Here is a 26643-nt window from a genome sequence, read left to right as displayed (position 1 = left end):
CGTTATGATTTTTTTTTACTTAAACATTTTTGAAAATGGTTTTACTCTCTTGTACATGTGAGTCTTGTGAGATAAACTTCCACTGTGAAACATGCATTGAATGCATTTGAAAGCATCCTTCTCGAGAAATAGATTGATGATCAGACTTTCTAGAGTAGCTGTTCTTGTAACATTTTAAGCTGTCTCCTCATATAGCACACCTCTTCCTCTCTTCCTGCTCTTCCACTAGCATCCAAAATCTCTGTCCCGTAAGATCCATCCCTTTAGTTTCTCCTCCAGGTCACAAATTACAGTGTGTTGTGCTTTAAATGATTAAATTGACAAGATCTCATAAAGCTGGCATTAGCCTTCACAGTTTTATTTTCTCCTTTTTTCCACTTTCTGGATTCCTGCTCTGAGCTCTCATGTGCTGTTGCACTGAATTATGATTTGCTATCGCTTATCTCCCATTTCAGCTTCTTCTACCCGGGAGCTGCTGATGTTCATTCCTGCTGCTTCCCTCCTGCTCCTCCTAGCTTTAAAACTGAGGTATTGCAAGGCAGGATTCTCTTATATACAGATATTTGGATGAGAAGGCAATATATGTAGAGCGACACAAAGGCCATGTAGTATGAAATGGAAACTTCAAGTTGTTTGTATGACAATTTGTTAAAAAGTTAGAATATTTTCTAATTGCATTTGGTACAGTAGGAGTGAGATACAGGTCATTCTGTAGCTGGGATTTTCTTGAAGCTAATTGAAGCTGTTTTCTGAAAGTGTTTGGTTTCATTGCATTCTGAATCATTGATAAGGTTTCGCCAGCTTGCTTCTGTGTGCTCCCTCTCAGATCATGGTATCACATTGAAAACCAAGGTTTCATGTTGCATCTCTTCAGTGCTTCCAACTCTGACAGCTCCTCTGCTTCACAGTCCAGAGTTGGCAGGGCGCAACATCGGTTTCACTGACACAGCTGGCTGTGGACCTGCCTAGCAAAAGGTTTACATCCCTTCATATGTTACAGAGCTTCATTCATTTCATTTCATGAGCTACAGAGGGGTCAGAGCTACAGACACTGTTCTGATTTTTTGATTTTTTTCATTTAATCTTTTTTAATATTTGCTGTAGGATTGTAGTAAAGATTTTTAGAATGATGATAATTTTTTTATGGTAATAGCCTGCAAAATTTCCATTATTTAGTCACCGTGTTAGCAGTCTCCCTTTGAGTAAATACTGTGAATTTCTTCAGCTGAGTTGGCTAATACATTCTAGTTGCAAAGTCTGTTCTCTTTTCAAGTCATTGATATTTTTATTTCCAGCTCTTCAGAGTGCCATGAAACGCATTTGCCAAGATGTTGCTGCTGTGCACATAAGTCTACATGATTTTTTATAATGCAGATATGTATGGAAGGTAATTAAAAAAAAAAATCTGCAGAAGGAGTTATATTTTCATAGTCGGAATATCTAGAAAGGAATCAAGAAAGCATGAAAAGGGAGATGTCTGAAATGCATTACCAGGAAATTAAATATTCTGTGAACAGTAGTCTTTATTTTTTTTAGCAACGTCTTCCTTAATTTCCTAGATTATTAATTCGATTCTTCAGAGTAAGGGAGAGATTTTTGTCTGTTGAAAACATTTTTCTAATTGCAATTACCATCCAAATGGGTTGAGGAAGTCATTAACTCAGTGAATTTGTCTATTTTCTAATCATTAAGCACTGTGTTATTCTCAGCTCTCTTTTTTTTTTTTTCCCCTGCTCTTATCCTTAGTGTTCAGTCAGTGCTTAGTGAGTTTTGTATAAAAGAGTAAAGAAATATAAAGAAGAATTTTGATGGAGCATTAATATTCTGTCTTCTACTATTGCACAGTATTCAAGTGTTTTTGTCCACTGTCCCTTTTTCTCTGTTATTCTTCTGAGCATAGCTGGGAAGCTGCATTTCCTTCTAAAATGGGTCATCTGCTGAGAATTAATGTTATCTCGAATCTGCTTCTCAGTATTAGCTTTGTCTTCAGGCAGTTTGTTCCTATTCCTCCAATTTGTATTGTCACTGTTGCTGATTATTTTTCTGTGTTTTCAGATTTTATACCTTAATGTCCCAGCACTGCACGTGGTGATCTCTTCTATTTAATCATATGCTGGAGAGTTTATGTTTTTTTTTTTTTAAATTTCAAGTAGAAAGAAAAGTGAATATGTATTTTTTATTGAAAATTAATATGATTGCTATTAATAGTTTTTTTTTTCTTTGCTGCTTTTCACTGGTTTCCTTTCGTGAGAGATTCAGTCCTCCAGGAGATGCATCTCTTATTGGGAAATACTTGAGAGTCCCTTAAGTAGAATCCATACTGTGTAACAAATTCCCTAGTTTCAAAATACCAGTTGTGCTCATGTTATTGATGGCATTAGTCTCATTAGCCTTAAAATTTACTAAGGTGTTCATATCCTGATTGTTTTACCAGTAATTTGCAGATTAAAAAGTGAAAAATTCCCAAAGCGGAATGGTCATACTTGGCTAGTGGGGAGGCCTGAGAGCTGTGCACATATATCTGTGCTGCTTCAACAGGAACATCCTCACACAGGAGCAGCCATGTCAGTATTTTGCTATGCTATGGATGCTGCAGAACGGAGTGGAATTCACTGTTTGACACAAATTCTTGCATTAGGTGTAAGCTTTCACTTTAAGCAGGAAGGCCTGTGGCTGATGTGAGCTAGGCATGGCCACTGCGGTGGTACCTGCCTGGGTGAGCAGATGATGCTGAAGAGTTCAGAAAGGCAGGAGCTGTCCTCATGCCAGCAGGTGCTGTCTGTGACAAATTACAGCTAGCAACTTTCTTGTCTTCACATTTGCTTGATTGTGTTAGCAAAAGCCATCTTAGCTCTTCATATTGCACTTCTAAATGTTCTCTTAAAATCCTTAGGAGCTAATCTCCAGTTGCCAGCTTTCCAGTTTTCCTTGGCAGAAGCTGCCCCATTTCTTCTCAGCCAATAAAATACCTTACAAAATCAGAAATGAGGAGGGAAAGAGGTTTCACATAAAAATAGATTGCTCCTCATACTGAATAAAGAAGCTGGAGATGAATCCTGCTGCATGCTTCAGATTTCTGTATACTGTGTTATGTCTTGACATTTCTATGGGCTTTTAAGCTGCCTGTTGTGACTATTGGTGACTCTTGGAGATCTGTTGCTAAAGGATAGTATTGACTGTGTAGGAAGAATTAAACACACCTACTGCTGGATTGCTGAGTTTTTTGCACTAAGGAAGTGGTGTAACATTTCTCAGTGTTCTTCGCTACTTCATGGAGTGGTGGTTGGTGTGAGACGGGAAGTGTGAAATTTGTGATTGTTCTCTCAGTGACATAGAGGTATTCTGTCACAGGATTGAAGGGATACCAACGTGTTTCAGGACTGAAGGCACAGAAAGTAGCCCAAAGGAAGAAACAAATAGAAAAAATATACTTTAGTGCTGCAGAGCTTCCAATAAGCAGCTCTAAAAAGTGCTAACAAATATTTTTTAAGCTAACTGTGATGAAGAAAGATGCTGAAATGAAACTGTGAAGAAAATTTACTCAGAAATAAACTCCATTATTTTCATTTTTCAAAGAAAGCGAACATCAGAAGAGAAGGACTTTTTCCCGCACTGAATGTTACTGTGAAAAAAATCCAAAATTTCAGGCACATAATCACAAGTTTTTATAATGTAGTGAGTTTATGTACATCTGCTTAGCACCAGTCATTGACTGTGTGCCGACTGTTGAGGCTTAAATTTTCCATTTGGCATAAACTAGATATGTACAAGCTGAGTTACTGCAATTTAACTGACTTTTGGTGACTTTTTAAGGAGAAAGAGAATGACTGGGGGGGAAACTGCTAACTATTAGATTTAATTGTTGCAGCCGCAGTTCTAGTTATCAGAGTGAGGTAATTGCTTTCCTTGGAAGAAAAGATTAATGTACTTCCTGCACTTTGCATTGTGTGATTTTTAAAAAAGCTGGATTTTACCAAAGTAGTAAAGTAGTGAAACTATTTAAAATGGAGTAAAATAAAAAATATGTATTTATTGTGGAGAAAGATTCCAACAGAAGCTGTGTGAGGTGACTTCTAGGATTTTAATTTCCAATGGAGAAGACAAATACTTTGTCATTGTAAGAACCTTCTAGTTAAGCAATGAGGAGCTATGCCTATCTGGCCTTTAATTAAGCTCAATCTACTAATAATTACATGTAGCCTACTTACTAATACTTACAGGTAGCATGAGTACACCGTAGCAACCTGACTCATATTGTTGCAGTAATGTAATGCTGAATATTCATATCTGACCTGAGTCTGGAAAAGTACTTCCATAATTTTAATGATTTTAGTTAACCTGTTAGTGGTTTGCAAATTTGTCTTCTTGGAATTCTGTACCCACTAAGCGGGACAAAATTAGGATTGTTTAAATTTCAGATGCTGCAGCTGTGATCAATAAAGTACTAAAATGAAAGAAGGATCATGTATGTTTTCTATTTTGCTTAGGGTGCAAAATTTGGACGTCCGATGGGATTAAATCAGGCTCCTCCGCAGCGTTCTTCTGTTCGGAGATCATTTGGGAGATCGAAGCGATTCAGCATTACTCGTTCACTGGATGACCTGGAGGTAATTGGCTTCCACTTAAAACTTAGAAATGAGTCCTGGGGGGAGTATTACAGTGATTAAGTTTGATGATAAATGAAGAAAAGTAGCAATACCTGTAGTGTAATGAAGTTATTAATGACAATATGACGTTTTTGTGAGGGAAATTCTATGATTCTATGATTCTATGATTCTATGAAATGCAGATTTCAGGTATTAACCTGAATTTCTGAGTTTTCTTTAATAGTTTGCATTGATGTTAGCAGTAGCTGTTCCTTCTGTAGGAAATTCTGACTTTATTTTGTCCATCACCACTGGTCATATTGAGTAAAACAGTGGTTTTAATTCATTAATGTTAACAATGAGGAAAAACCCCTCATGTTCATCACGTTCTTTTTGTTTCATTTAGCTGATAGTCATTGCATTGAGAACATTTTGGGGGATTAAATTTGTTGTGAGGGTTTTGTATGAAGAACAGGCTCTTTATGTGACTCCCTATGGAATGCAGCTTTAAGAGTATGGAAAAATTCCTGTTTGAAAAAGGCAAAAATAAGTTTTTCCTCCTTTTGTGTCAGCAGTAGGAAAAAGGAATACCTAATCACCTTGGTGCTTGTGATTGATATGGTGATTTTTGGGTCTTTCTGAGTGTGACACAGTAACACTATTTCACATCTGGTATATAACATCAGCTGATGCGTGGGCCTCAGTGGCCTAACTTTACTGATTTTGGTGGAAGCAGAGAATGAAAAGCTGCCTGAATTTGAACACCTGCTCCTGCTCTGCTGTATGTCTCCCTCAAGCTGAGAGAATATGGCTTCATGATATCTTCTCTTCTGGAGTGCTTCTTTCTGAAAACCCGATCCATGGTTTGGGTTCCCTTATTCCTTTATCATGCTTCTGTGGAAGGCTTGCTGTTGTGCAGAAACACAGATATGTGCAGAACTATTGGCATAGGAACCATGAAATACAGATTATACTGTTCTTTGGCATGGGAGGGAATATGGCACGCAGATTCCTCTAAATGGGAAGGAGGTGTATAAAAAGCATTTGAGATGGGAGGAGGAAAGAAAGATATTTTGAGCTTCCTGTTGTGGCAAAATGTAGGAAGAAAGGCATTTCGCTAAGTCTGAACTAAAGGAGTGGAGAGCTTGGTGCACTGGACTTTTAGGGAACAGAATATATGGAAGGAGCTTCTTAGGGAATGCAGGTAAGATCTGTCATTCCTTATCCTTCAGATGTTTTAAAGGACAAGATTGTACCCTTTTTCTATTGCAGTCTATTTCTATCTTTTCCAGAGCTTTTAAGTGCCTTGCTTTTCATTTATTTATTTATTTATTAAACCAATCACAGGAAATACTTCTTCATTTCTGTACGCTCCTAAATTTAATATGGTTATTGCAAAGCTTTCTTTAATTAGGAGAGCAAGATCCTGTGGATAAAGCTGTTTGGTGACTGTCTAGGTATATCTTTCTTCATTAGAAAATGGTGACTTTTCTAAATTAAAAAGCTTGCTGCTAGTTTTGACAGAATTTCTGGTCGCAGTAAGAGAGAACCTTCTCAGAATATCTGAGAGCTCCAGTAACTCATGTATGATAGATAGGAAAAAACAGGGTTCACACCACATTCTTCCACGTTCAGATTTCTTTGAGATTTATGTGAGTAAATATTTCATATTATTTTTCATATTTTTCATAATATTTCATATTCTGAAAGGGTTTTAAAGACCCAGGATATAATTTAATTTCTGCGGTAGGAGCAGTTTTATATTGTGTAAATATTCATTAAAATAGCGACTTGGTGCTTACTGCCTGTTAATTTCAGAAAGATGTCACTTGTCTAAAAAGCTCATTTTTCTCTCTTTGTGTCCCAGTTGGGATTCACCAGTGTGTATAAATTAATGGAACAGCACCAACTGGAGGGACCGAGAAGACTCTGTGCTATGCAGAGTCCTAATAACTAAAGCTGTTACTTCAGCTGAGCGTCTTAGGCCAAGGTTTAAATTGGAAAACTAGAAACAATCTGTATTAAAAAATACATTTAGATGAATGCCCTTATTACATGTAGCTGCTTGGGTCTGGATGGCTGTCAATTCCTTCTTTTTACTTTGAAACTTCATTTTGTCTCTGCATGCCACAGGAGAATTTTGCTTTCATGTGTTCTTGCCACTGGGAGAAATACCAACCTCGAGAATAATAGCAGAAATTTCACAAGTCAAAGTAAAATAGCGTTGAGATGTTTTGATTTTTGCATCTTGCTTTAAAGTTGCTGCTGCAGCATTATTCCTGACTGTGGTTATGCTAGGTGTAGTAGAAAACAATGCTCTCAGTACATGTTTAGATTATTTCAGGCCATCTATTTAGAGTCACTGGGAGAGGAAATAACAATAGCCGGAAATTCTTAGAGACTCCACCTCTGAAGTAACGTTCATGAACATACTACACAGATTACTCAGTTGTATTCTTTCTGGCCGTTTCAGCAGAATGGACAAGGTACTGACCCAAACGTGGCATTTGAAAATGAATTTGCTTTTCTAAGTTTGTGGGTTTGATTCCTGCTGAGATCCAGGTTGCTTTTCCAATTGGTTCCGTGCTGTTTCTTTTATGGGTGTACACCGAATGCAGTTCATTTCTTATGTGTCTGAAGAGCGTTGCATTTGTACTTAATTTGGAAGGATGAACTTAACTCCTCTTGGCTTTGGAGCTGTGTGTGAAATACCAGCTGTCAGTTTTGCTGTCTTCTGCCATAAGGTGGCGTGGTTTCTTTGCAGTTGTGTTTTTTTTTTTTTTTTTTTTTTTTTTTTTTTTTGCCAACTATCCAAGCTTAATACAAACCAAGAGAATATTTCACTTTTTCTTTCTAATAGTTATATTATGATTGGCTGTATGCACACAGACAATATTCATATTAAGTTAGAACTAACTGTAATGATACACTGCCCTGCTTGAGTATTTCTCCTTACCTGTAGAAGCTGTGCACACATTAAAAAAATATACAGATATGTAGGATTAACCTGTAGATATTGTTTTTACTGTTAGAATCTGTATACAGGATCATTCTAAATCTGGGGAGATTAAAATAGAATAAATGTACAAATTTAATCAATAACATTATTTGCTGTCTTCAAATACCTTAAAGGTGATTGCAGTGAGAGCAGGGCTGGTCTCTTCTCACTGGTGACAGGGGGCAGGATGAGGGGAAATGGCCTCAAGTTGCACCAGTTTAAGTTTAGGTTGGATATCAGGAAAAATTTCTTTACAGTAAGAGCTGTTAAGCACTGGAATCGGCTCCCCAGGGAGGTGGTTGAGTCACCATCCCTGGATGTGTTTAAGAACCGTTTGGATGTGGTGCTCAGGGACATGATTTAGTGGAGGGTTGTTAGTTAGGGTAGGATGGTTAGGTTGTGGTTGGACTCAATGATCTTTAGGGTTTTTTCCAACCTGAGTGATTCTATAATTCCATGATTGTGCTAGGAGTATGGTAAGGAAAATGGCTCGTGAAACACAAAAAAAATGCACTTTTAGTTCAGAATTGTGGAAATTGTGCTTGTTTTCACCAAAGCTGAATATTATCTTGTGTTAGAACTGAATTCAGAAAATTAGTGTCAACCACAAAGTTGTATTCAGAGCTTTTTCTTTACTAAATTACAAGAAACCTTTTTCCATTAAGAAAATACCTACTACTACGTATGTAGTTTTTAACTTTTCCATGTGAATCATTTGTTGTTATGAAATAGTACCTGTTCACAAGTATGCTAATCTGTGATTTCCACCAATCGTACTGCAGCAAGTACTGCTGGTTCATAGGTATAAGCTTAAGTGAATATGTTAAAGTTATTTAATGAGAGGACATGATTCTGTCTTCTTATTTCTTCCCTGTAGGCAAGTGCCATTGGTTTCATTTTCTGTCTTGCAGGATTCTGTCCTGGCAGTGTCATTGCTTGTAGACCTACAAGTACATTGAAGATGATTCTGTGAAACTGCAGAAAGTAGAACACTGTCTTTTAAAAAAGTTGCATCAAACAGAATCATCTTTTTTTTCCAGCATCAATATTAGCACCAGATTCCATAACATCTTCAACAGTAACCTGTTGCATTCGTATCTTTTTTTGAAATGTGTTAAAATGGGGACCATTATGGCGGTCCCTCAAAGTCAGCAAATTTGGGTTCCTGTCTGGCCAAGGAGAACACCTCAGAGCTGTTGAGTTTCCTGAAAACTTCTGAAACGTTTCCCTTTGGTATTCCTCTGTGGTTAAAAATAGGGCAGAATAATGTGAGACCTCACATCTTATGCAAATGAATAAGAATGTTGTTACTTTTTGGATATTGTTAAACAATCTTTTAATTTAGAGGTTGCTTTAAAATTAAAGAATATTAATTCTTTTAACTAAATATTAGAACAAAAAAGATAGCTGTTTCTTCTTTTCTTCTTGACTTCATCCCATTTTGGCATCCTTAAAGCTAAATCTTACATGAAAGAGAACATTTATTGTATCAAATTTCTAGATTTCAGCAATGTTTTTAAAGTTGGAATGTATCATACATTCCTTTTAATAGTTAGTGTTAGGAATTTTTGTTAGAATGTTCTATCTTAATTATAACCGTTAATAATCTAGTATTATTAGCTGTTATTATAGATAATAATGCTTGATTCTTTTTCTGTTTCGTTAATTCCAGTGAAGCAACTTCTTTTGCATTTCATCTGCAAATTGAAAGCATACAACACATCTCCTCAGTATGAGGGTTTTATACTAATGAATGACATGCCTCTGCTGGATATTAGTTTTGGCATCTGTGAGTGGCAAAAAACCCTAAATGCTCATTTGACTTAATAATGAGTTTTTAAGTGGGTACCTGTCTTTGTTTAACTGATTTAAATAATCAGACAAAGCTTACACAGGGAGATAATAGCTTGTGTTGGACCAGCGAGTGTACTGGGAAAATCAGACAAGAAGAGTTAAACATGCCCCAAACTTTTCCCACCCTGTAAGTCCATCTAATAAAAAGCATTAATACTCTCTTCAAAGCTTTCCTCACCAACAATCTTAGATCATTGCCATGGCCTGAATACCACCACTGTGTCTGCTATAATAATGTGGTTTAAACCAAGGCCTCTTCATTCCCAGCTTAGATTTGTGCATTTAAAATTTGAAAATAATGTATGTCTTTGTCTTAAGTTTTACCAATTATGTGATAACTTACTATGTTGCTGGTATACATGGCTTCCACGCTCTATTACTTGAAATATTGCATTTTGTATGGATTTTGTCCTAATTCTTACCTAAGATGTAACTGTCTGAGAGACATTCTTGTCCTGAGTCTGCCTTCATGAAGATAGAAGACAAGCCAGTTGTGGAACAAAACTGCCTGCAAGAAAAAAATCTCCAGATAGCAGATTGGATAGTATCCTGGGCTCCATCAAAAGCAGTGTGGTCAATACAGTGAGGCAGGTGGTTCTAGAGGATTTTTAGCATCCCTTTGAACCTGTTTCTTGAAATGTGCCACTAGGTGTCAGCTTTTCAAACAGTGCTAAAGTGGAAGTTGTCTGCTTATTGATTTTACACTCACTTGCTGTAGAAGTCCAAACCCTCTGTCTGAACTGTAACATATGTAGTTAGACACAATTGTGTCATTTTGTGATGAAATTCATTTCTTTACCTTGAATTACTGTAGTATATGTGGTCATGGAGATGCTTTTTAAGGCTTTTAAAGCATTTAGCATTTCAGACAGGAATTCCAGGCTTCTGCTACGTTCAGGCTTCTGGCTGTTACATTGTTGGATGAAGTTTCTTACTAACTGTGCTGCTCAATGGCTGTACTCCTGTGCTGTAAAATGGAACAGGGCCAGGACAAGAGATAGGCAATGGAGTGTAACACTTGTCCTGTTGTGCCATCAAAGTTGCCATTTATGCCGCTTTGTCCTGAGCCAGCTAGTGTGTTTTTCTCAGATGATTTCTGGTCACGGTTTAGATGTTGCCCCCATGGTTAGCATCACTTTTCCCAACAGGCAGTTTGCAATCCACGTGATTGATAGAAGGCTGGGAGAGCTTGGTGGTATGGTAGAAAACACCAGCTATCTTTGGAACTACAGAAGAGCTCAGGCACTTTTTATTTGACTGCTACAGATATAGCCAGCATGGCTCTAGGTTACCGTCATCTCATTCTGATGCGCGTATTATCCTTTAGAATTTGTTTTAACATCATTCTCAGGGCTTGTTAAAGATTTCCAAGAATATGAATTTTAACGTTTCATTCTCTGGCTGCTCTGTTAAGTACTTCAGACTCTTTTCAGAATACTCTGGAGCATCTGCTTCAGACTTTAGCACTTCTTATAAGGTATGTTAGTTACACTCATTGCTACTCCCCAGAGGAGGACAAAATAATATTAGCAGTACACGTTTTTTTTCCCCTCACATACTGTGCACTGGCATTTATGTTAAACCTTTCAGGACATTTTATACTACATAGTAATTTTGAAACATTTGCTGTAAGTTTTTCTTACGTGTATAAAATGTACCGTGGAAAGTTCTTATGTTCTTCATACTTTATACATTTGTGAAATATCTAACTGAGGTGGCTTTGTCAACAGATGAGCACAAGCTGTGTGTATCTTCTTGGTTCTTGTGAATTGAAGGTGCTTATTTCTAAATACATTCCAGAATGTGAAACTGTGATTTTGCAGACACTTGAGAACATTGAGACTTGTTTTCTGTTGATAAAGTGATCATACTTGGGTAATTCTACGTTTTTCTCTTTTCTACAGTTTTGAGTTAATTTCTTTATTTCAAATCTTGGAGAAATTTGTCTTGAATTGCACATAAGAAAACAAGTAGTCAGAGAGTGTGATGAGAGCTGAATCTCATCTGTGTTTGCACTGTGATGTGCATGCAGCAGTGCTCATCCTGCTGCCTGACAAGAAATGAACAGAGTTGTCTGGAATGGATTCCATAGAGAATGTGGATAGAGAGTTGGCACTGCATGCAGAAATTTCTCCTGCAGGAATGAATTGTCTGACCCTACCACTCAAGCAGTGCCTGAGCGTTATTACCTCCGGGCTTGGCTCCCCAGCCCATTTCTGTCACAGAATCATAGGCAGTATGTGCTTTCGGGGACTAGACTAGAGCTTGTATTCTGCTTGCATCCTCTGATGTCAGGTCTTACTTCTTGCCAGTAGCCAGTACCACCATTCTTAAGATTTTTTATGGAGTGGATGCTGGTGAATTCATAAGCTGTCAGTATCTCTAATGGACTCACTGTGAGGTTCAGCATGGATAAACAATTTAAGGTAACTGCCTTAGCTCAACCACATAAGGTATCAGAGCTTATTTTGGCTCCGTCCGCTTGGTTCCATTTTGTCTGAGTAGCAACATAACAATCAGCAGTAGGTGGGCAGGCTCTTGAGGGTGTCTTTTGCCATCACCTCTGGTACCTGGCCTTCTTTTCAGTGGTTTAGTGGGGAAATATTGGTGGTAATTGCACAGTTGAACTGGATGATCTTGGAGGTCTTTTCCAGCTTTGGTGATGGTATGATTCTGTGAGTGTGTTTACTCTCCTGGCTCTAATTTATGAGGTATTTTAACCCCTTGACATTAAGGCAGAAAAATAGGTTTCAGCACTGAGATCTGTTATTGAAATCCAGAATGCTTTGTTGCTTAAGGATAACCTTTGCTTCAGTTTCTAATGTTACATTTGTTGATTCAAGAACATCTTTTAAGGCTCCTCCCAAGAAGGTCAGCAGTGAGGCGAAGTTACTCAAATTAATAAGGACAAGAACAGTCTCTGAAGATGTGAGCAGACTGCATTTGTAAGACTGCATGCCTGAACAACAAAATGGCAGATGAAAATGTATGTAGATACATGCAAAGCAATGCAAATGAGGTAAAATCGCCCTAGCTTCATATATCAAATGGCATCTATGTCTCTTAGCTGCTTCAGAAGTGTGGTCTTTGCATTATAAGGGACAGTTGTATGAAAATATCGGCTCTGTACACAGTCAATAAACCAAAAGATCCAGTGTTGTGAATTACTGGGGAAGTATCAGAGGAAAATGAACCATTTTCCATACACATGAGCCATACGCTCTATGGTGTAAATACTGTGATATGGTCACACTTTTTTGCCAATTTAAAAATTGTGTTCTGGTTTCTTTATTTCAAAATGTTATAGAGTATTAGAAGTGGAAATGTTTCAGGAAGGTGTAATGAGTACAGAATTGTGGGTGGCATACAAGAAACAAATGGGATTGACTGCTTGCAGCCTTCTTCAGCACCATTAATTGTGGGTAGCTGAAGCCAGGAGCAAAACAAACCAAGGAACTGTTCATGCAGCAGGTGAGGAGGTTTGTGGAACGTCTTGCCACTGAGTGCTGTGGATGCAAGAAATATGCATGTCTTTGGGGGAAAATGGACAAATATTTGGAAAAGAGACCTACTGGGTATTATAAAGGAGACAAGCCACACCAGGTTCAGGAAATCTGAACTAAAAGTACCTGAAGTCTGGGAGAATGTAGTCAAGAAATATCTCTCGGTCTGTGCTACTTGTCACTGTGCATCCATCTGTGGCTGCTCTTGGAAATTGAATATTGCATTTGGTAAACACATGCTTGAAACTGATGGGGCAATTTCTAGTTTGCCATCTTCAGGAATGGACATTGCTTCTTTAAGTCTGGGATTGTGGATTGTTCTTGAGGTACAGAAAGCTGTGTCACCTTTCAGGTGGTGCAACCCTGTTGTTTGTGAAGGGGAGGACTCACTGATGGAGCATCATTTGCCAGTGCAGCATAACTGCAGTGGGCTCTGGGAGCACACACTGCTGTATTACAACTCTTTGCAGCATCTGCTTTCTGAGAGAGAGAGCTCTAACAGCTTTCCTGCTGCAGAATGGATTGCTCATGTAATTTCTGGAGGGAATAAGGAGCCAGGTGACTGCTTTGATTCGTGTTACTGCCCTTCCTCTGCTGCACTTAGTCACCTTCTGTGTCACTGTCACGTCACATGCTAATGGGGATGAGGAAGGATTTTTGTCTCTGAGGTTTGGTTAGTGTTATTGAAGGAGTTAAAGTCTTATGGAATGAACTGAATTGGCATTTCCAGAATATAGCCACAGAATAGATATGGTGCAAATGAGAGTACTGTACCCTTCTGTGAATTGATTCTGATTGCATTTACTGCTTGAACTGCTGGGATTTTGGCTAATTTCCACTGTCCTCGTGGATTCATCAGTCCAGTGAAGTTTAAAGAAAAGGAATCACCTGTGGAGCTCCTTCCAGATGAGCTGCTGAGCTTTACTTAATATTAGTTTATCAAAACATTTAATCTGTTCTTTTGAAACTCAAAAAACAAAAACAAAAAAAAAAAGAAAAAAAGAAAAAAAGAAAAAGCCTAGTTTCTACTTCTGTTTAGATCAGGGTACTCCAAAAGCGTAGTATTAAGCATGATTTGTTGGCCAGAAAGTGTGTGCAGTTCTTTCTGAAGGCACACAGTTATTGCTGGCTTGTCTGGAGAGTAGGTGTGGTATTGAAGAGGATGAGAACTGTGTTTTGTTCAGAAAGAGAGCTGTGTAAGTGGCAGTGCCCTGCTTACTCAGAGCAACATGCAGCATTTGGGTAGGGTGAGATAGATTGCGAAACGGGCATGCATGTGATTGTAATCATACAGAGACATGCACTTACATGCTGGAAACTGGAAGAAAATTGCTGCACGTCTTACAAGTTTAACTGTTCTTCTTTAAGAGAAAAAATAATTTTAGATGATATTTTGAGTGTTTTTAATAGGGATTGATTCATTCAGTTCATTTGGAAAATTTACTCATCAAAGGGGAATGTATTAAAATTGAAGATAATTTGGAGACGAAAATTAGGTTTACTCAATGCTTAAACAAGTTTGGGCAAATGTTAGGGACCGAATCCTCTAGGCCTTTTCCAAATGCATTTTACATTAGCAATCTCCTCAGCAGCACGCTGTTGCCTTTTGAGAAGCTTTCTTGTTCCATAGGACCTGCCTAAACAACATGCTAAAAGCTGCCTGTGCCTCTGGATGAGAAGATACAGAACTCGTGCTGAGGGCGGAGAATGTGCTGGGGAGGAGGAGAATGGGAGAGGTGTTGATAGGGCAACACACAGAGAAGCCTCATTTTATGACTGGACTCTGGAAGAAGTAAATATGTGTTCAGAAAGAGCTAAATAATAAAGTTGAAGGGACTGTTTCTTAACGATGAACTATTAAACTATTTATACATGGAGAAAACTTTTACTGATAGTCAAGTGTCTGTAAGTATAAAGTTTTGTTTATCTAAAGAGAACAGAAAACAGGAATATGGTTTAATGAGTAGCCTTCTGAGCTAAGAAATCTTGCAGTGAAATACGATAAATTATGCTTCTAAGGAGTCAATGAGTTTTTAAAGAGACAAAGTTTGTAAGTATAAGTATTTAAGTTAACTTCCTATATAGCCTCTATTATAAAATTAAGAATATACCATTTTTATAGCCATGTTTTAAGTGACATTATATTGTTTTTACCATGTGGAGTGAATATACTGTGTATTCAGGTATTTCTTTGATTAAGTTTTTAATAAATCTGTTGTTTAATTTTCACTATGCTTGTACATGTGTTTCTAGAAAGTCAGAATGTTGTGTGAGAGCTTTGTTACCTTCTCATCGTTACGGTGGGTTTTTAAGGTGTGCAGCTAAACCGATTTCTTTCCATCTGGATTTTTATCCAATAAAACAGAGTCCAGATGGTGTGAGTTATTAAACTAAATGAAAAGTATATATCGAATAGAGATTTTTTGAGTTGTAGACCCTCCAGCTCAGTTTTTATCTTTTTATTGCTTAGACACCATATTCTGTGAGTTACAGTCCTAGATGGAATATCAAAGATGTGTATGAACTGTTTAATTAAAAATAAGTTGTTTCCCCATTTGGTTTTGCGTTGATTTCCCCAGATGTATTGACTCTTCAAGGCTCTGTCTGTAGTAGTAGGAAATTGAGAAGCAACTTAATGTGTCTTAGTGATCTGTCACTTAATCATATCCTCCTTATTATGTGATTTAACTTTAATTTACTATTAGGCTGCAAATTCAGCTTCCATCCGGATGCTCAAGTTATGCATGCTATTGCTGCATGTTTGCTTTAGTGGAGGAAGTACAGATGTCTTAAGCTGCTGTTGAAGGAAAGGAAAGAAATGGTGATGTTTGTTTCAAAAAGGACTGTGGAAAAGTGTATGTTTTATTATCTGTTTACGGTCAGGCTCTGCAGAATTGTATTTCAGAGTGTAAAATACAACTTGCAGAACCAACTCCTTATTTTTGCGGGAGATTTTGGGATGGCAGATCTTCCCTAGCAGCTTGAGGTGTGTACATTGGGCTCGGAATGGCATTGGACAGCAGGGGGCACTCGGAACAGCCGTTTGCATCCAGTCCGTGCTGAATTTATTGTATTATTGGAAGCCTTGCTTCTATTTCGGTTATTTATAAACGAATGCATTCCAAATAGCTTGAAAATGTTTTTTCTTAATATAATCCTGGAATACGAAAGACTTTCATCTTTAAAACTGATAGAAGGAAACCACATTCCTGTAAACATGAGAATCTTCCCGCTTTTAATTATTAGCACTTACACGGTCTGTTTACTGCTGAGTAGCTGACAAATCCTCTGCAAAAATACATCCGGACAAATTATAGAAATTTTGGAGAATTAGGAAAACATCTGTTCTACAGGACAGTTTGCTTAGTTTGTAGATAAGTTGCAATTCTCCTGCTTTCAGAAACTCACTGCGGTGAGCTAAGTTGTGTTGTTAACAATTCTTTTGCCGGGCTTTTCATACAGGTATTTTATTTAACGTGGGACAAAAAAAAAAAAAAAAAAAGGGAAAAAAAACCTTGAGATTTGAGATTTTTGGGGATCATTCTGCCAATGTTAGATATAGTTTAGGAATTTGCATTACCAAGAGTTCATCCAGAGAATTACCTCTCTCTAGTTGCCTTGTATTTTTTTGTGTGTGTGTTTGTGTTCTTTCTTTTAGTAGTAATGGATATATTAAATCCTATTCATCTTTTGACAAGTTAAAACTTATCCAGGCTTCCTGCCATTCTGTCTTTCTCTTGAGCCTTTTCTTCTGTGAAAACAAGAGCACAAAAGAAAATAAGAGCAGAAAGTAGAGGAAGGGTGGAAGAGAAGAACAGATCAGCCATATCTGGGGCTGCTACCCCTTCCCACAGTTTAGCTTCTGAACAGATGGATGTGGGTTTACGAATGTCGCCTTTGGTAAATCTGAATAGGTTTTTTAAGGCTCTTGTGCCATCATTTAACACTTTCCATTAATAGCTTTGCAAATTAGAATTCCTTCTGCTTTGGACCTTTGAACTCAGAGTTGTCTGCCTGGTTTTCAATCTGGCAGCTACAAAAATATTCTGTGAAAATACAGAGGGAAATGAATATTTTTTTTCCATGGCTTTCAGATTAGCATAGCATTTCATTGCCATTATCATTAACTGATGTCATCTAATTGGCAGAGTTCATCTTCAGCGCTAGTAGAGTCGCTGCATGGAAAAATGTGGACATGCGGCACGCAGTTCAGGACATAAAATCAACAACTGTAGAGGGCTGTAAATGGAGGGATTATTGGCTTTGTAACACCAAGTGCAGGAGCGTAGGATGTGCAGAGCATTGCCCACACACGGTGCTCCCAGCCCTGTGCCACCATGGGGCTCTGGTGCAGTGCTGACCCTGATGCTGCATTTAATTCCTCACGTGTGATCCTCCTTCTCCTCCCAATCATTCTCATGTTTTTGTGGGTAAGAACCACACCTGGCAAAACCGTGCTGGGACATTTGGGTTTTGTAGGAGATTCCTGTAGGACTTAGGACTAAACACTGTCAATTAAAATCCTGTTCTGTGATGCCCCAAGGGGATGTTTGCAGGACAGCTCTCCAGGCCTTTCTGACCCCTCTGTGCTTTTTACGTATCTCATGTGAGGATTACTGCGCAGGTGCTTGCTGCCTATGTGTAATGTCAATATGATCTGGTTGTTGAAGGTACTGACAATGAAAATACACTCTCGAGCCTACTTGCTCTAGTGTCAAGCAACATGCAGCATTTAAACAGCTCAATTTGGCCAGTTTTCATTATAAAATTATAATTTTTAACACTTATTTAAGCAGTAGAACTGTTCTGTTCTGAAAATCTCCTAAGGAATTTGCTTTGTAAGTCCAAAAATAATATTATATTTTATAGAATGTATTCCTTCCTATCAACCTCCCCATTTGTTTCTGTTGCATTTCGTTATGGTATTAAATTCTTGTGGAAGACAGCATTTTGAGATGCAGCAGTGTGCCTATTGAGATTCATAATCACTCATAAATGAACTTTGTCCATGGCACCAAATTGTTGTCTCAAGAATGCCTGTTAAATCACGATTCCTCTATTTTCATCAGTAATTAGCTTGAATTTCTTCCCTGCTCACTCTGAATTAAGTCTGTAAGGTTGAGTTGCTCTGTTAGCTAAGAGTGCCCATGCTGAATTGTTGAAACATCTTTTTGCCTCTCTTTGTATCAGTTCAGGGTAAAATTTCCCATCTTCGTATTTAATTTATACTAAGGCTGCTCCAGAAGTAATGCCTCCTACTTTATGATATTGGCCCATGACATCAGAGGTGGGCGCTGAAGGGATGGTAGTAGAGGTTGAACTTTCCCACCAATATTCACAGCAATGTGTTGTTGCTGTGTGACAGATGGCAGCAGAGGGGCACTCTGACAAAATGACGTCTGACGTGGAAGTGCATGTGAGAGAAAGGTGTGGCGCTGAATTCTTCCACGTAGAAAAAATGACACCTGTTGATACTCATAGGCACTTGCTGAGCATTTATGGAGACCAGACAGTGGATGTGAGGTGGTGGGTGATGCACTTCAGCAGTGACTGCAGTTGTCAGCTCCACTGGAACAGACTTTTATGAGTGCAGCATGCAGGCTCTTTATCATCACCAGTGAAAATTCCTAGCTAATGATGGTGACTGTGTTGAGAAAAAATGTTTTCTGTAGCTGAGAATTTGCTGTATCCAATTGTGTTATTGTGCTCTTTATAGCTTCTGCCATTTTCAGGGAAATAAATAGGTGGCAATACTTTTGGAGCGAGCTACAGATTAGGGGAACTGGGACTGGATGGATGTGGGGGATCCCACGTGCTGCGTTGAAAAGGGAGCAGGTCGCTCTTTCTTAAAGTACTGCTTGTAAGTCCATCATGTCAGGACATCCCCAAAGCATAAAAACAGTAAAAATGCTCACTAACTATTTTCAATTTGTAATTCTGGTTTTTGTTTTTAGCAAAACTTCTATTCTGGTTGCTTCAAAAGCAACAAACAGTGCTCCAGGTACTACCGCTATTTACTTCAGAACAGCAACAAACTTCATGACATTCTGCTCTTTCCATATACAGTCTCTTGAAACCACTACTACCACAGGCAAGTGAAGAGCACTTCCCTCTTGCATGACAAGCAGCTGATTTTGCTCTCTGTTCCTAGGGCGCTGTGCACAGAGCTGCCTTGACATCAGGAAAGCACAGGCTGGGGTAGCAAAGAGGGAAGGGAGAGTATCAGTTGGTTTCTGCAAGGAGGATTCTGTCTTTAGGGACAAGGGGCTGCACCTAGCTTTAGCTGAGTCTGCCAAGTTTCCTTGTGCTGTAGATTTTTACCTGCGATTTACAGTGTTAACTGCTGAAAAATTGAGCAGAAGAGACCGTTCAAGGTCTTACTTTAATCTGGCTTGCATGATGTAAACCTCTGAAAATAGGGGTTTACGATGTAAATGTTTCTATAACTAGTGTTATGGCGATTAACTATTGTTTTGCTGGAAACTGCTTTGGAAATCTGTTTTACTGAGCACAGGACCATCGCACGTTCAACTTATAGGAAGCGCTTTAAAATACAATTGTCTTGATTTATATAAAACGATCTAGCGTTTCTCAGGAGAGATAATTGAGATCTAATCTGAATCCCTGACGAACCACAGCTTCCTGCATTGGCCTGTTGCTATGGGTAACATAAAGGGAGTAAAATAGAACTTCATACGAAATGCCTTTAAACTTTACTGGCATGTACAGGCATGGAATAGGGCTGGATTTTTTAGCTTAATCTTTGCAAAGCCGATTTGCTAAGGAAATGCTTTTTCCATATTAAGTGAAGATGAATTTAGGAAGAGTACTGTTAGGAAAAATAACTGCTGTTTCTTATGAAGAGCGGGTAAGTGATATGAATTATATTTAGCTAAGGCATGGCATCGTTGCAGTGAGAAATTAGAAGAAGCTATTGTTATTGGCAAGAAAACCGAGAAGAATGTTATCAGCTCGAGCATGCTTTTTGTTTTGCCTTGCAGCTTTGTTACTTTAAAGTACTGGAGTTAAAACTCCTTCCTAAATGCAGACATTTGATTTTATTGTCATAAATATATTTATATTGTCATGTAAAGGGAAACCTTATTGTACCAGCTAACAGTCGCATTTGGAGGTGTACTTATGAACTGTGCCCAGGACATTTAAAGATAAAAGATCAATAAGTTGATAATCTGTGCCTATTCTTTTCAATTCTGTGCAGTGTATTTTGTGCGTGCTTTCTGTGCCAGTATGTCAATATTATATGTGTAGGTAAAACTGTATATATGTTTATATCTTGATCAAAATAATTTTAAGGATGGCTTGGCATTTAAGCCACTGTGTTTATATGTAATAAGATTGGCTTTGTTTGGGGTAGAAAAGTTGAACATTTTTTTCCTAAAGGAATTCGAAATGTCACATCATATACTGTTCAGATGTCATTTCTGTAGATCCAAATGTGCAATAGTATTTTTTTTTCTTGAGAATTCTTACATCTGTAATACTTTTGTATTAGCTATTATAAATGCCCTTCTTTCATGAAAGACAGTCGAAGAGACAAATTATGTAAGAGTTCTCCTTCAAAAGACATTGTGAAGGGGCTTCATTTTCATAAAATTCTATATCATTACATTAATTGCAGTAACATTTTCAACTGAGGATAAAAATGATATCACACAATGTTTAGGTAAGATATATATGTGAGATATTTATTGGATGGAAAATGTATGAGTAATCTATAAGTAATATGGCTTTGTCTTTGATTTCAAACATTAGGACAATATTAACTACATTTTGAGGCATGATTCCCCTCCCAGAGATCATCAGAGGTCATGGCATTTGCACAATGTTAATGCTATAGTGCATTTAAAAGGATAAAAATACACATATGCAGTGCAAGTCCTGGAGTAGTCCGCCTTGAGATCTAGGAACCAGCTCGTAATTCCTTACTTGGCAGAAAGAGAAGTGGCCTTGGGTGATTTAATGAGGGGTTTGAACAAACCTGGATGCAAGCAGGCAGCTGGCTGAGTGATAGGCTCTCCAGAACTAAGTGACAAACTGTTTGAAAGTTGGCTGCTCTTACGGAGTCTGTAAACCTTCAGTGCTTCCTCTCCTAAAGAGCACAGTGAGTTTCTCAAACTTATTTTGTGTTTTGAACTCATATGAGAAAATCGGTTTAGAAGGTTGATGGAGCTAGGTAAGCTATTCCAAGCTGAAAAGCTAAATTAGAGGGGGCTTCGGAAAAGATTGTGAGTGTAGTACTGTAATCAGTAACTCTCACAGATTCCAAATGCAGCAGGCAGGGAACTCTTTGAATGCTGCAAGATGTCACTGCCTGTATTGAAAGTAGGAGTGCTGTAGAAAAGGCAGAGAGAGGTCACTTCTAATCCTCTTTTCTTTGAATATTTCTGGATACTCAGGAAAGAAATAGATATTTCTGTTCAGTCTGCTTTTGTCATCGCTGTAGTAGAATAGAGCAGTATTTTTTTGCTCTGCTTGTAGATTTCATCCCTGTGCGTCTCAGGAATAGTTTGAAATACATGAGGAAGACACTCACTCACATTCTATTAAAGGAGATGATTTCATATTGCTCCATTTTATTGTTAAGGCCTGGCATTTCCTAAGATGTGTCACCCCTCCCAGTACCCTCATCGTTCCCTTTGTTCTCCTGGAGCACTTGAGCATGACTATCGACTTGAGTGACAAATCTTGAGAAGGTGAAAAAGGGCATCTGGCGATGAGCTACCTGCAGAATATTTGCACACAGGTTTATTTTTCTAAGTAGAGTCTGAGGTATGGAAGGAATATGTTTTGCTTTTCTGCACCATGGTTTTATGGCAGACTGTGACGGTAATTAGTTAATTACCTGATCCATGTAAAAGGGGATGTTCCTTGGATCCCTGTGGATTTCCTGGATGAGAGTTTGTGCCAAGGGACAGATGCCATCAAACTGGCATTATGCACCCGTCTGGCAGGCTGCGGACCACGAAAGCTACAGGCTGCATCAGCCTTTAAAATTGCTTTCTCCTTTATGGCCTCTCTGCATTTCTTCCCTGTTGTGGGTGTGAGATAGCATGTAGTTTTCTCCCTGCTAATTATTGTAAGCTTATCCTCCTTCAGATGTATTGCAAGCAGATCCTGAACCTGACATTAAAAACCTGATTTTTCCACCTACCAAATAGAGGTGATACAAAGGGAAATTTTACATGCTTTTTTCTTAATCAGAAGTTTATACTATCTAGCATGTGCTGAAACATTTGCCACCTTCAGAGACATAAAGCATCTTCTGTGGTGTATGATATCTGCTTGGGAAGCTGTTGCTCAGCTTGTTGCCCTGGCACAGAGCTCCTCACCTGGATCACAGGGATCAAGACCTTGCCCTGAAGTCTAGGGGAGAGTTCACATCCTCCTCCTTTGGTGTCTGTACACCTGAGCAGCTCATCCAGCTGGAGGAGCAAGCACAACTTCTGGCAGGAGAGATACTGAGAGATATTATATTTCTTCTAAACTTAGTATAAAAATTTTGGTATTTATACTCCTGGCACGTACCATCGGGATATACCATGGGCTTTTTCCTCAACCAGTCTGACACTTTGAAGAACTAATTTCAGTTCTTATCTGGTTGTGAGAGATTTGAGGGTTGATTACAATTCAGATTTTATCTCTGAGTGATAGTTCATATGTACACTGACAAATTGTATACAAGTATGTCCTGTCATTTGGAACGAAGACTTTTTAACCTTCCTAACATCCCTTTACACATCTTGTCTTTCCTCATCTTTCAGAAATGGTCATGTACGTGAACCATATAGTTTTGTAGCTTTTTACAAGCTGTGTTTTCTAACAGGTAGTTCTTAATAGGTGAGTGTTAGGTTTCATCCGAAAATTAGCTTTCATATCTATAGTAGGTGAAATTTTGCCCTGAAGAGCCTGCTAAGCACGAGCACTGAAGAATGAAAACCAACCCCCATCACATACTGAATTTTTAAAATGAGATCATCATAGTATTTAAAAAAAAATCTGGTCTTGCAACTTACACTTGTGGACAAATCTAGACAAGTTCCAGCTGAACAGTTTAGAAGAGAAACTGCTTTGTCTAAATGTGAACAGTATGCAGTTTCTGACAGTTTTAAATTAAGATTTCTAAGCATCCAAAGTAAGTATGAAGTTTTCAACCTGTTTTTGTTAACTTAGCTGAATTAATTTCATAAACACAGGTGAATATAAAGAAACGTTCTTATAATAATTCTTGTTCTGTGATCTAAAAATGTAAAGTGATAATGGTTAAGAATTGCTGAATAATGCTAGGGGCATATTTCTTAAGAAAACTGCTATGCTTTTGGTATATATAGAGGCCAGAGGGAATACAAACTGTCTTATTAGCACAGAAAAAGGTACTTGATGTTTAGGGAAGAAATTCTGTTTATTCCTGTAGGAGCAATTTTTTGGAGTATTAATAAATCCCTACTGAGAGAGATTTTAAGATATTGATTCATGACATTTAAGATAACCATTTCAAAACACTAAAGCCAATCTGTGGTGTGCAGAAGGCTCAGGGCCTTAAATTAGGCCAAATGGATCGAGGTAAAATTCATTCATCTCCATTATTGTCCATAGAACTTAATTAAGTGGTACCATTCCAGTAATTTTTGAGTTTCTGTGCTAAATCACTCATTTTTTTCCAAAAGCATTGTAAATATTCTCTTTACTATAATGAGAACCCTATAAATTTTGCTTTTTACCTTTCACAAACACAGGGAAGAATCATACTTGATGTTTTTATCTACATTCACGGAAGCTGCCAAAGTAAATAACCATTTCCAAAACATGTGTATTTTGAAAGATTTTTTCCCTGTCTTTTCTGCAAAGTGATACTGCTGCTTACCTTAAGTCATCCTTTTCTTCATTGCTCAAGAAAAAAAATTGGAATTTTTTGTTCATCAGCTATTCTGTACAGTATGTGGATAGAGGCAGTCATATTTATAATAGAATCCAGTAATGTAAGTTAAATTTTCTACATAAATTAAGTTACAGCTTCTGAATGTATAACATGTTTGCAAGGCTGTACCCAAAACATGAGTGCTTTTTAGATATCTGGATATACCTTTATAATGTTATTATGCTTCACAGATTCAGAAGCATTTCTGTGTAATTTAACAAGAACAGTCTTTTTAAAATGCATTTGTGTTCATCTGAACCGACGCTCTGGCAGTGATGCCAGTTACAGATCAGTTTGCGCATTGAAAATTCCAGAATACGTGTATTAAAAACTAAATCAGATCCTCTGCTGTTTATGGGAATGATGGAGCTACAGCAGTGCTCTTTAGACGCTGTCAGCAGCAGTATGAAATTCCGTCGCGAAATACAGAATAAAAGATAAGGAGCAGAGAAGAAACGATTATTCTAAAGATTACTGAGGGTTTCTGTGTATTCTGAGGGGGAGAAGGAATGTTTGTTCTGAGATCGGTAAAGTCAGACAGATTATGGATAGATGGCCTTTCTCCTGAGCTGTGTTTATATGCCTGCTTTTTTCTTCTGCGTGTTTTCCGTCTTGGAAATGTTGCAGATACATAGGGCATTCTTTCCTAGCTCTTTAAGCAGCAGTACAAAATAGGAGAGTTGGTTTGTAATCATTTAGGAAGTTATTTAAAGGCTCAAGGACACTCTAAATAACCAAGGAAAGATTCTCTAATTTAAAGTAGTAAGTTGTAATTACCATTGAAAATCAATACAAACTTCAGTGTCCTTCAGCTGTCCTTCCTGTCTGTTACTTGGCTGGGTATTGAAGTGAAGCTCTGGACTATGTGTTTGGGAAGCCTTCACCTATCTGTTTTTTCAAATGTTTGCTGCATTGATATAATTTGTGATCAAAGCTGGAAAGTTTAGGGTAGACAAACACTTAAACTTTAACATTTCACTAGAAGTCTAACTGTCCTTGAAAATTTTGTGTAAATTACTATTAGAGGTGATGAGGAATTCTACCTCAGTCTGAACTTACTGGAACCATTCTTACATCCTTTTGGCTCTCTGCAAGTCATCAGAAGGGGAAGTTTTCAATCTTTCGATTGCCGAAATATCTGAAATTTTAATTTCATCCCACATATCTCCATGTATCACAGTCAAGTTTTCATTTGATGTCTTTGCGGGTCACTTGAAAGGTATCTGTTTTCTCCTATATACTGACTGATGGACTTGATTCATTGAAAAAGGATGTTGAAATTTACGTTATGAAGTAAATATTTGTGGAATCAAGTTCCAGGACAGTGGTTTAAAGGCCTGGGTGATTTTCATGATGAGGAGGAAATGTCTGTGAGAAGGTAACAGCTGGTATCTTTAGGTTTCCATCCTCTCGCATTGTCTACTGTTAATAGAATGATAACTCTTCACACAATACGTGAAACTCAGAGATTTATAATACATATCATGAAACTTAAGTAACGCTTATTTTTCTCTTTCTTATTACAGTCAGCAACTGTCTCTGATGGAGGTAAGCTGAAGCTTGTTTTTACTTTTATAATGAAAATGAAACAAGTTTTCCATATTAAGCAACAAAGCATGTGGTAAATAAGGCAATAAATTACAAGATGCGATTCCAAAGTGGTGCAGAGCTCTGTGACTGCTTTGGGAACTGTGCCAGTGAAAATGTTGCAAGGTTATGGTTGCATACTTTCACTGATTTATTTGAATAGTTTTTCTTTGTGGCACATATCTGTATATATGCACACTTTTATTATAATTAGGACTCTTAATTCATAGTGATAAAGAGACAGAGTGAGCATTCTTTCATGTAATTGGACGCTAGATAAAATCTTTATATTTTATTGTCCCTTACATAGCCTGTTGGAGAGATGCTCTAGCTACTAAATTGTAAGCTGTGCTGGTGCATGCATTAAGGCTGAAATTTCTTTGCAGTATGATGTACTATGAGAAAAGGGTAAGTAATATGGTATTTCTAAGATCAGAGCATAAAGTTCTAGAGAACTTCTAAGTAAACTCCTCTTTGCGTCACCTTAGCTTGTTTGTTTTGATTTTAAAATGACTTCAGTGCTTTAAAGGAATGGCCACTCTTTGTTAAACAGTAGGTGATCTTTCTGAATCTTTGAAGTTAATTGAAATAGTCTAAGTGTGCTTCTTCATGGAATCAAGATGCATAGTTTAGAGTGCACAAGAGGGTTTTTTTGATTGGCAGGAGTAGGTTCAGTTGACTGTGCAAGGAAACTCGCATACAGTTGATTATGTTTGGAATTCTTTGATATTGCTAAAAGGACAATTTTCATAAGTATAAAAGTGACAAACTGTTGCTGTTATTAGTTCTGTAGAAATGAAGAGATTTTGTAAATGGTAGGGATATTTTTTTATATTAAATGTAAATGTAATTTTAAAAGAAGCAGTAATATTCACAGAATTCCATTGTGTCTTACTTTCTGATTTCTTGCAAAACTAAAATTCCAGTTAAGAAATATTACTGTTTTTCTCTTTTTGGTAGAGCCGTTTTTCAATGGCTGGCTGACTTTGTCAGGTATTTTCTTCCTCTCCTGTTGACAAAGTCTACTGATGTTCTGTCCAGATGAGAACATAGACTCAGTAATGTGTTTGTCTTATCTGCAAAGTGGCAACAGAATGATAGTAGTAACTCTCTATTCTGCTATTTGTGAAACACAACCTTTGATTCTGTGGGACAAATGTTTTTTTGTCCCCAGATGTT

At 37.7% G+C, this 26643-nt stretch overlaps 1 protein-coding gene across 7 annotated transcripts in view; it reads left to right on the top strand.

Annotated features, from left to right (window-relative positions):
• The window catches only part of RGS12 (regulator of G protein signaling 12), an 86743-nt gene that overhangs the window by 16701 nt on the left and 43399 nt on the right, over positions 1 to 26643 (top strand). For 4 of the 7 annotated variants that reach the window (XM_048941418.1, XM_048941417.1, XM_048941419.1 and 1 more), the window contains exons 3-4: positions 4488 to 4607; positions 25404 to 25425. In XM_048941418.1, the coding sequence (XP_048797375.1) occupies positions 4488 to 4607; positions 25404 to 25425 (142 nt within the window). Of the gene's footprint in view, positions 1 to 4487; positions 4608 to 5357; positions 5791 to 14701; positions 14847 to 19106; positions 19810 to 25403; positions 25426 to 26643 lie in introns of those variants that run through there. The other 3 variants (XM_048941423.1, XM_048941422.1, XM_048941421.1) reach the window with 3 other exon arrangements.

The sequence above is a fragment of the Lagopus muta genome, chromosome 4 (assembly GCF_023343835.1).
Source record: "Lagopus muta isolate bLagMut1 chromosome 4, bLagMut1 primary, whole genome shotgun sequence".
In the NCBI taxonomy this organism is placed as follows: Eukaryota; Metazoa; Chordata; class Aves; order Galliformes; family Phasianidae; genus Lagopus; species Lagopus muta.
This window is presented reverse-complemented; position numbering and strand designations above follow the sequence as displayed.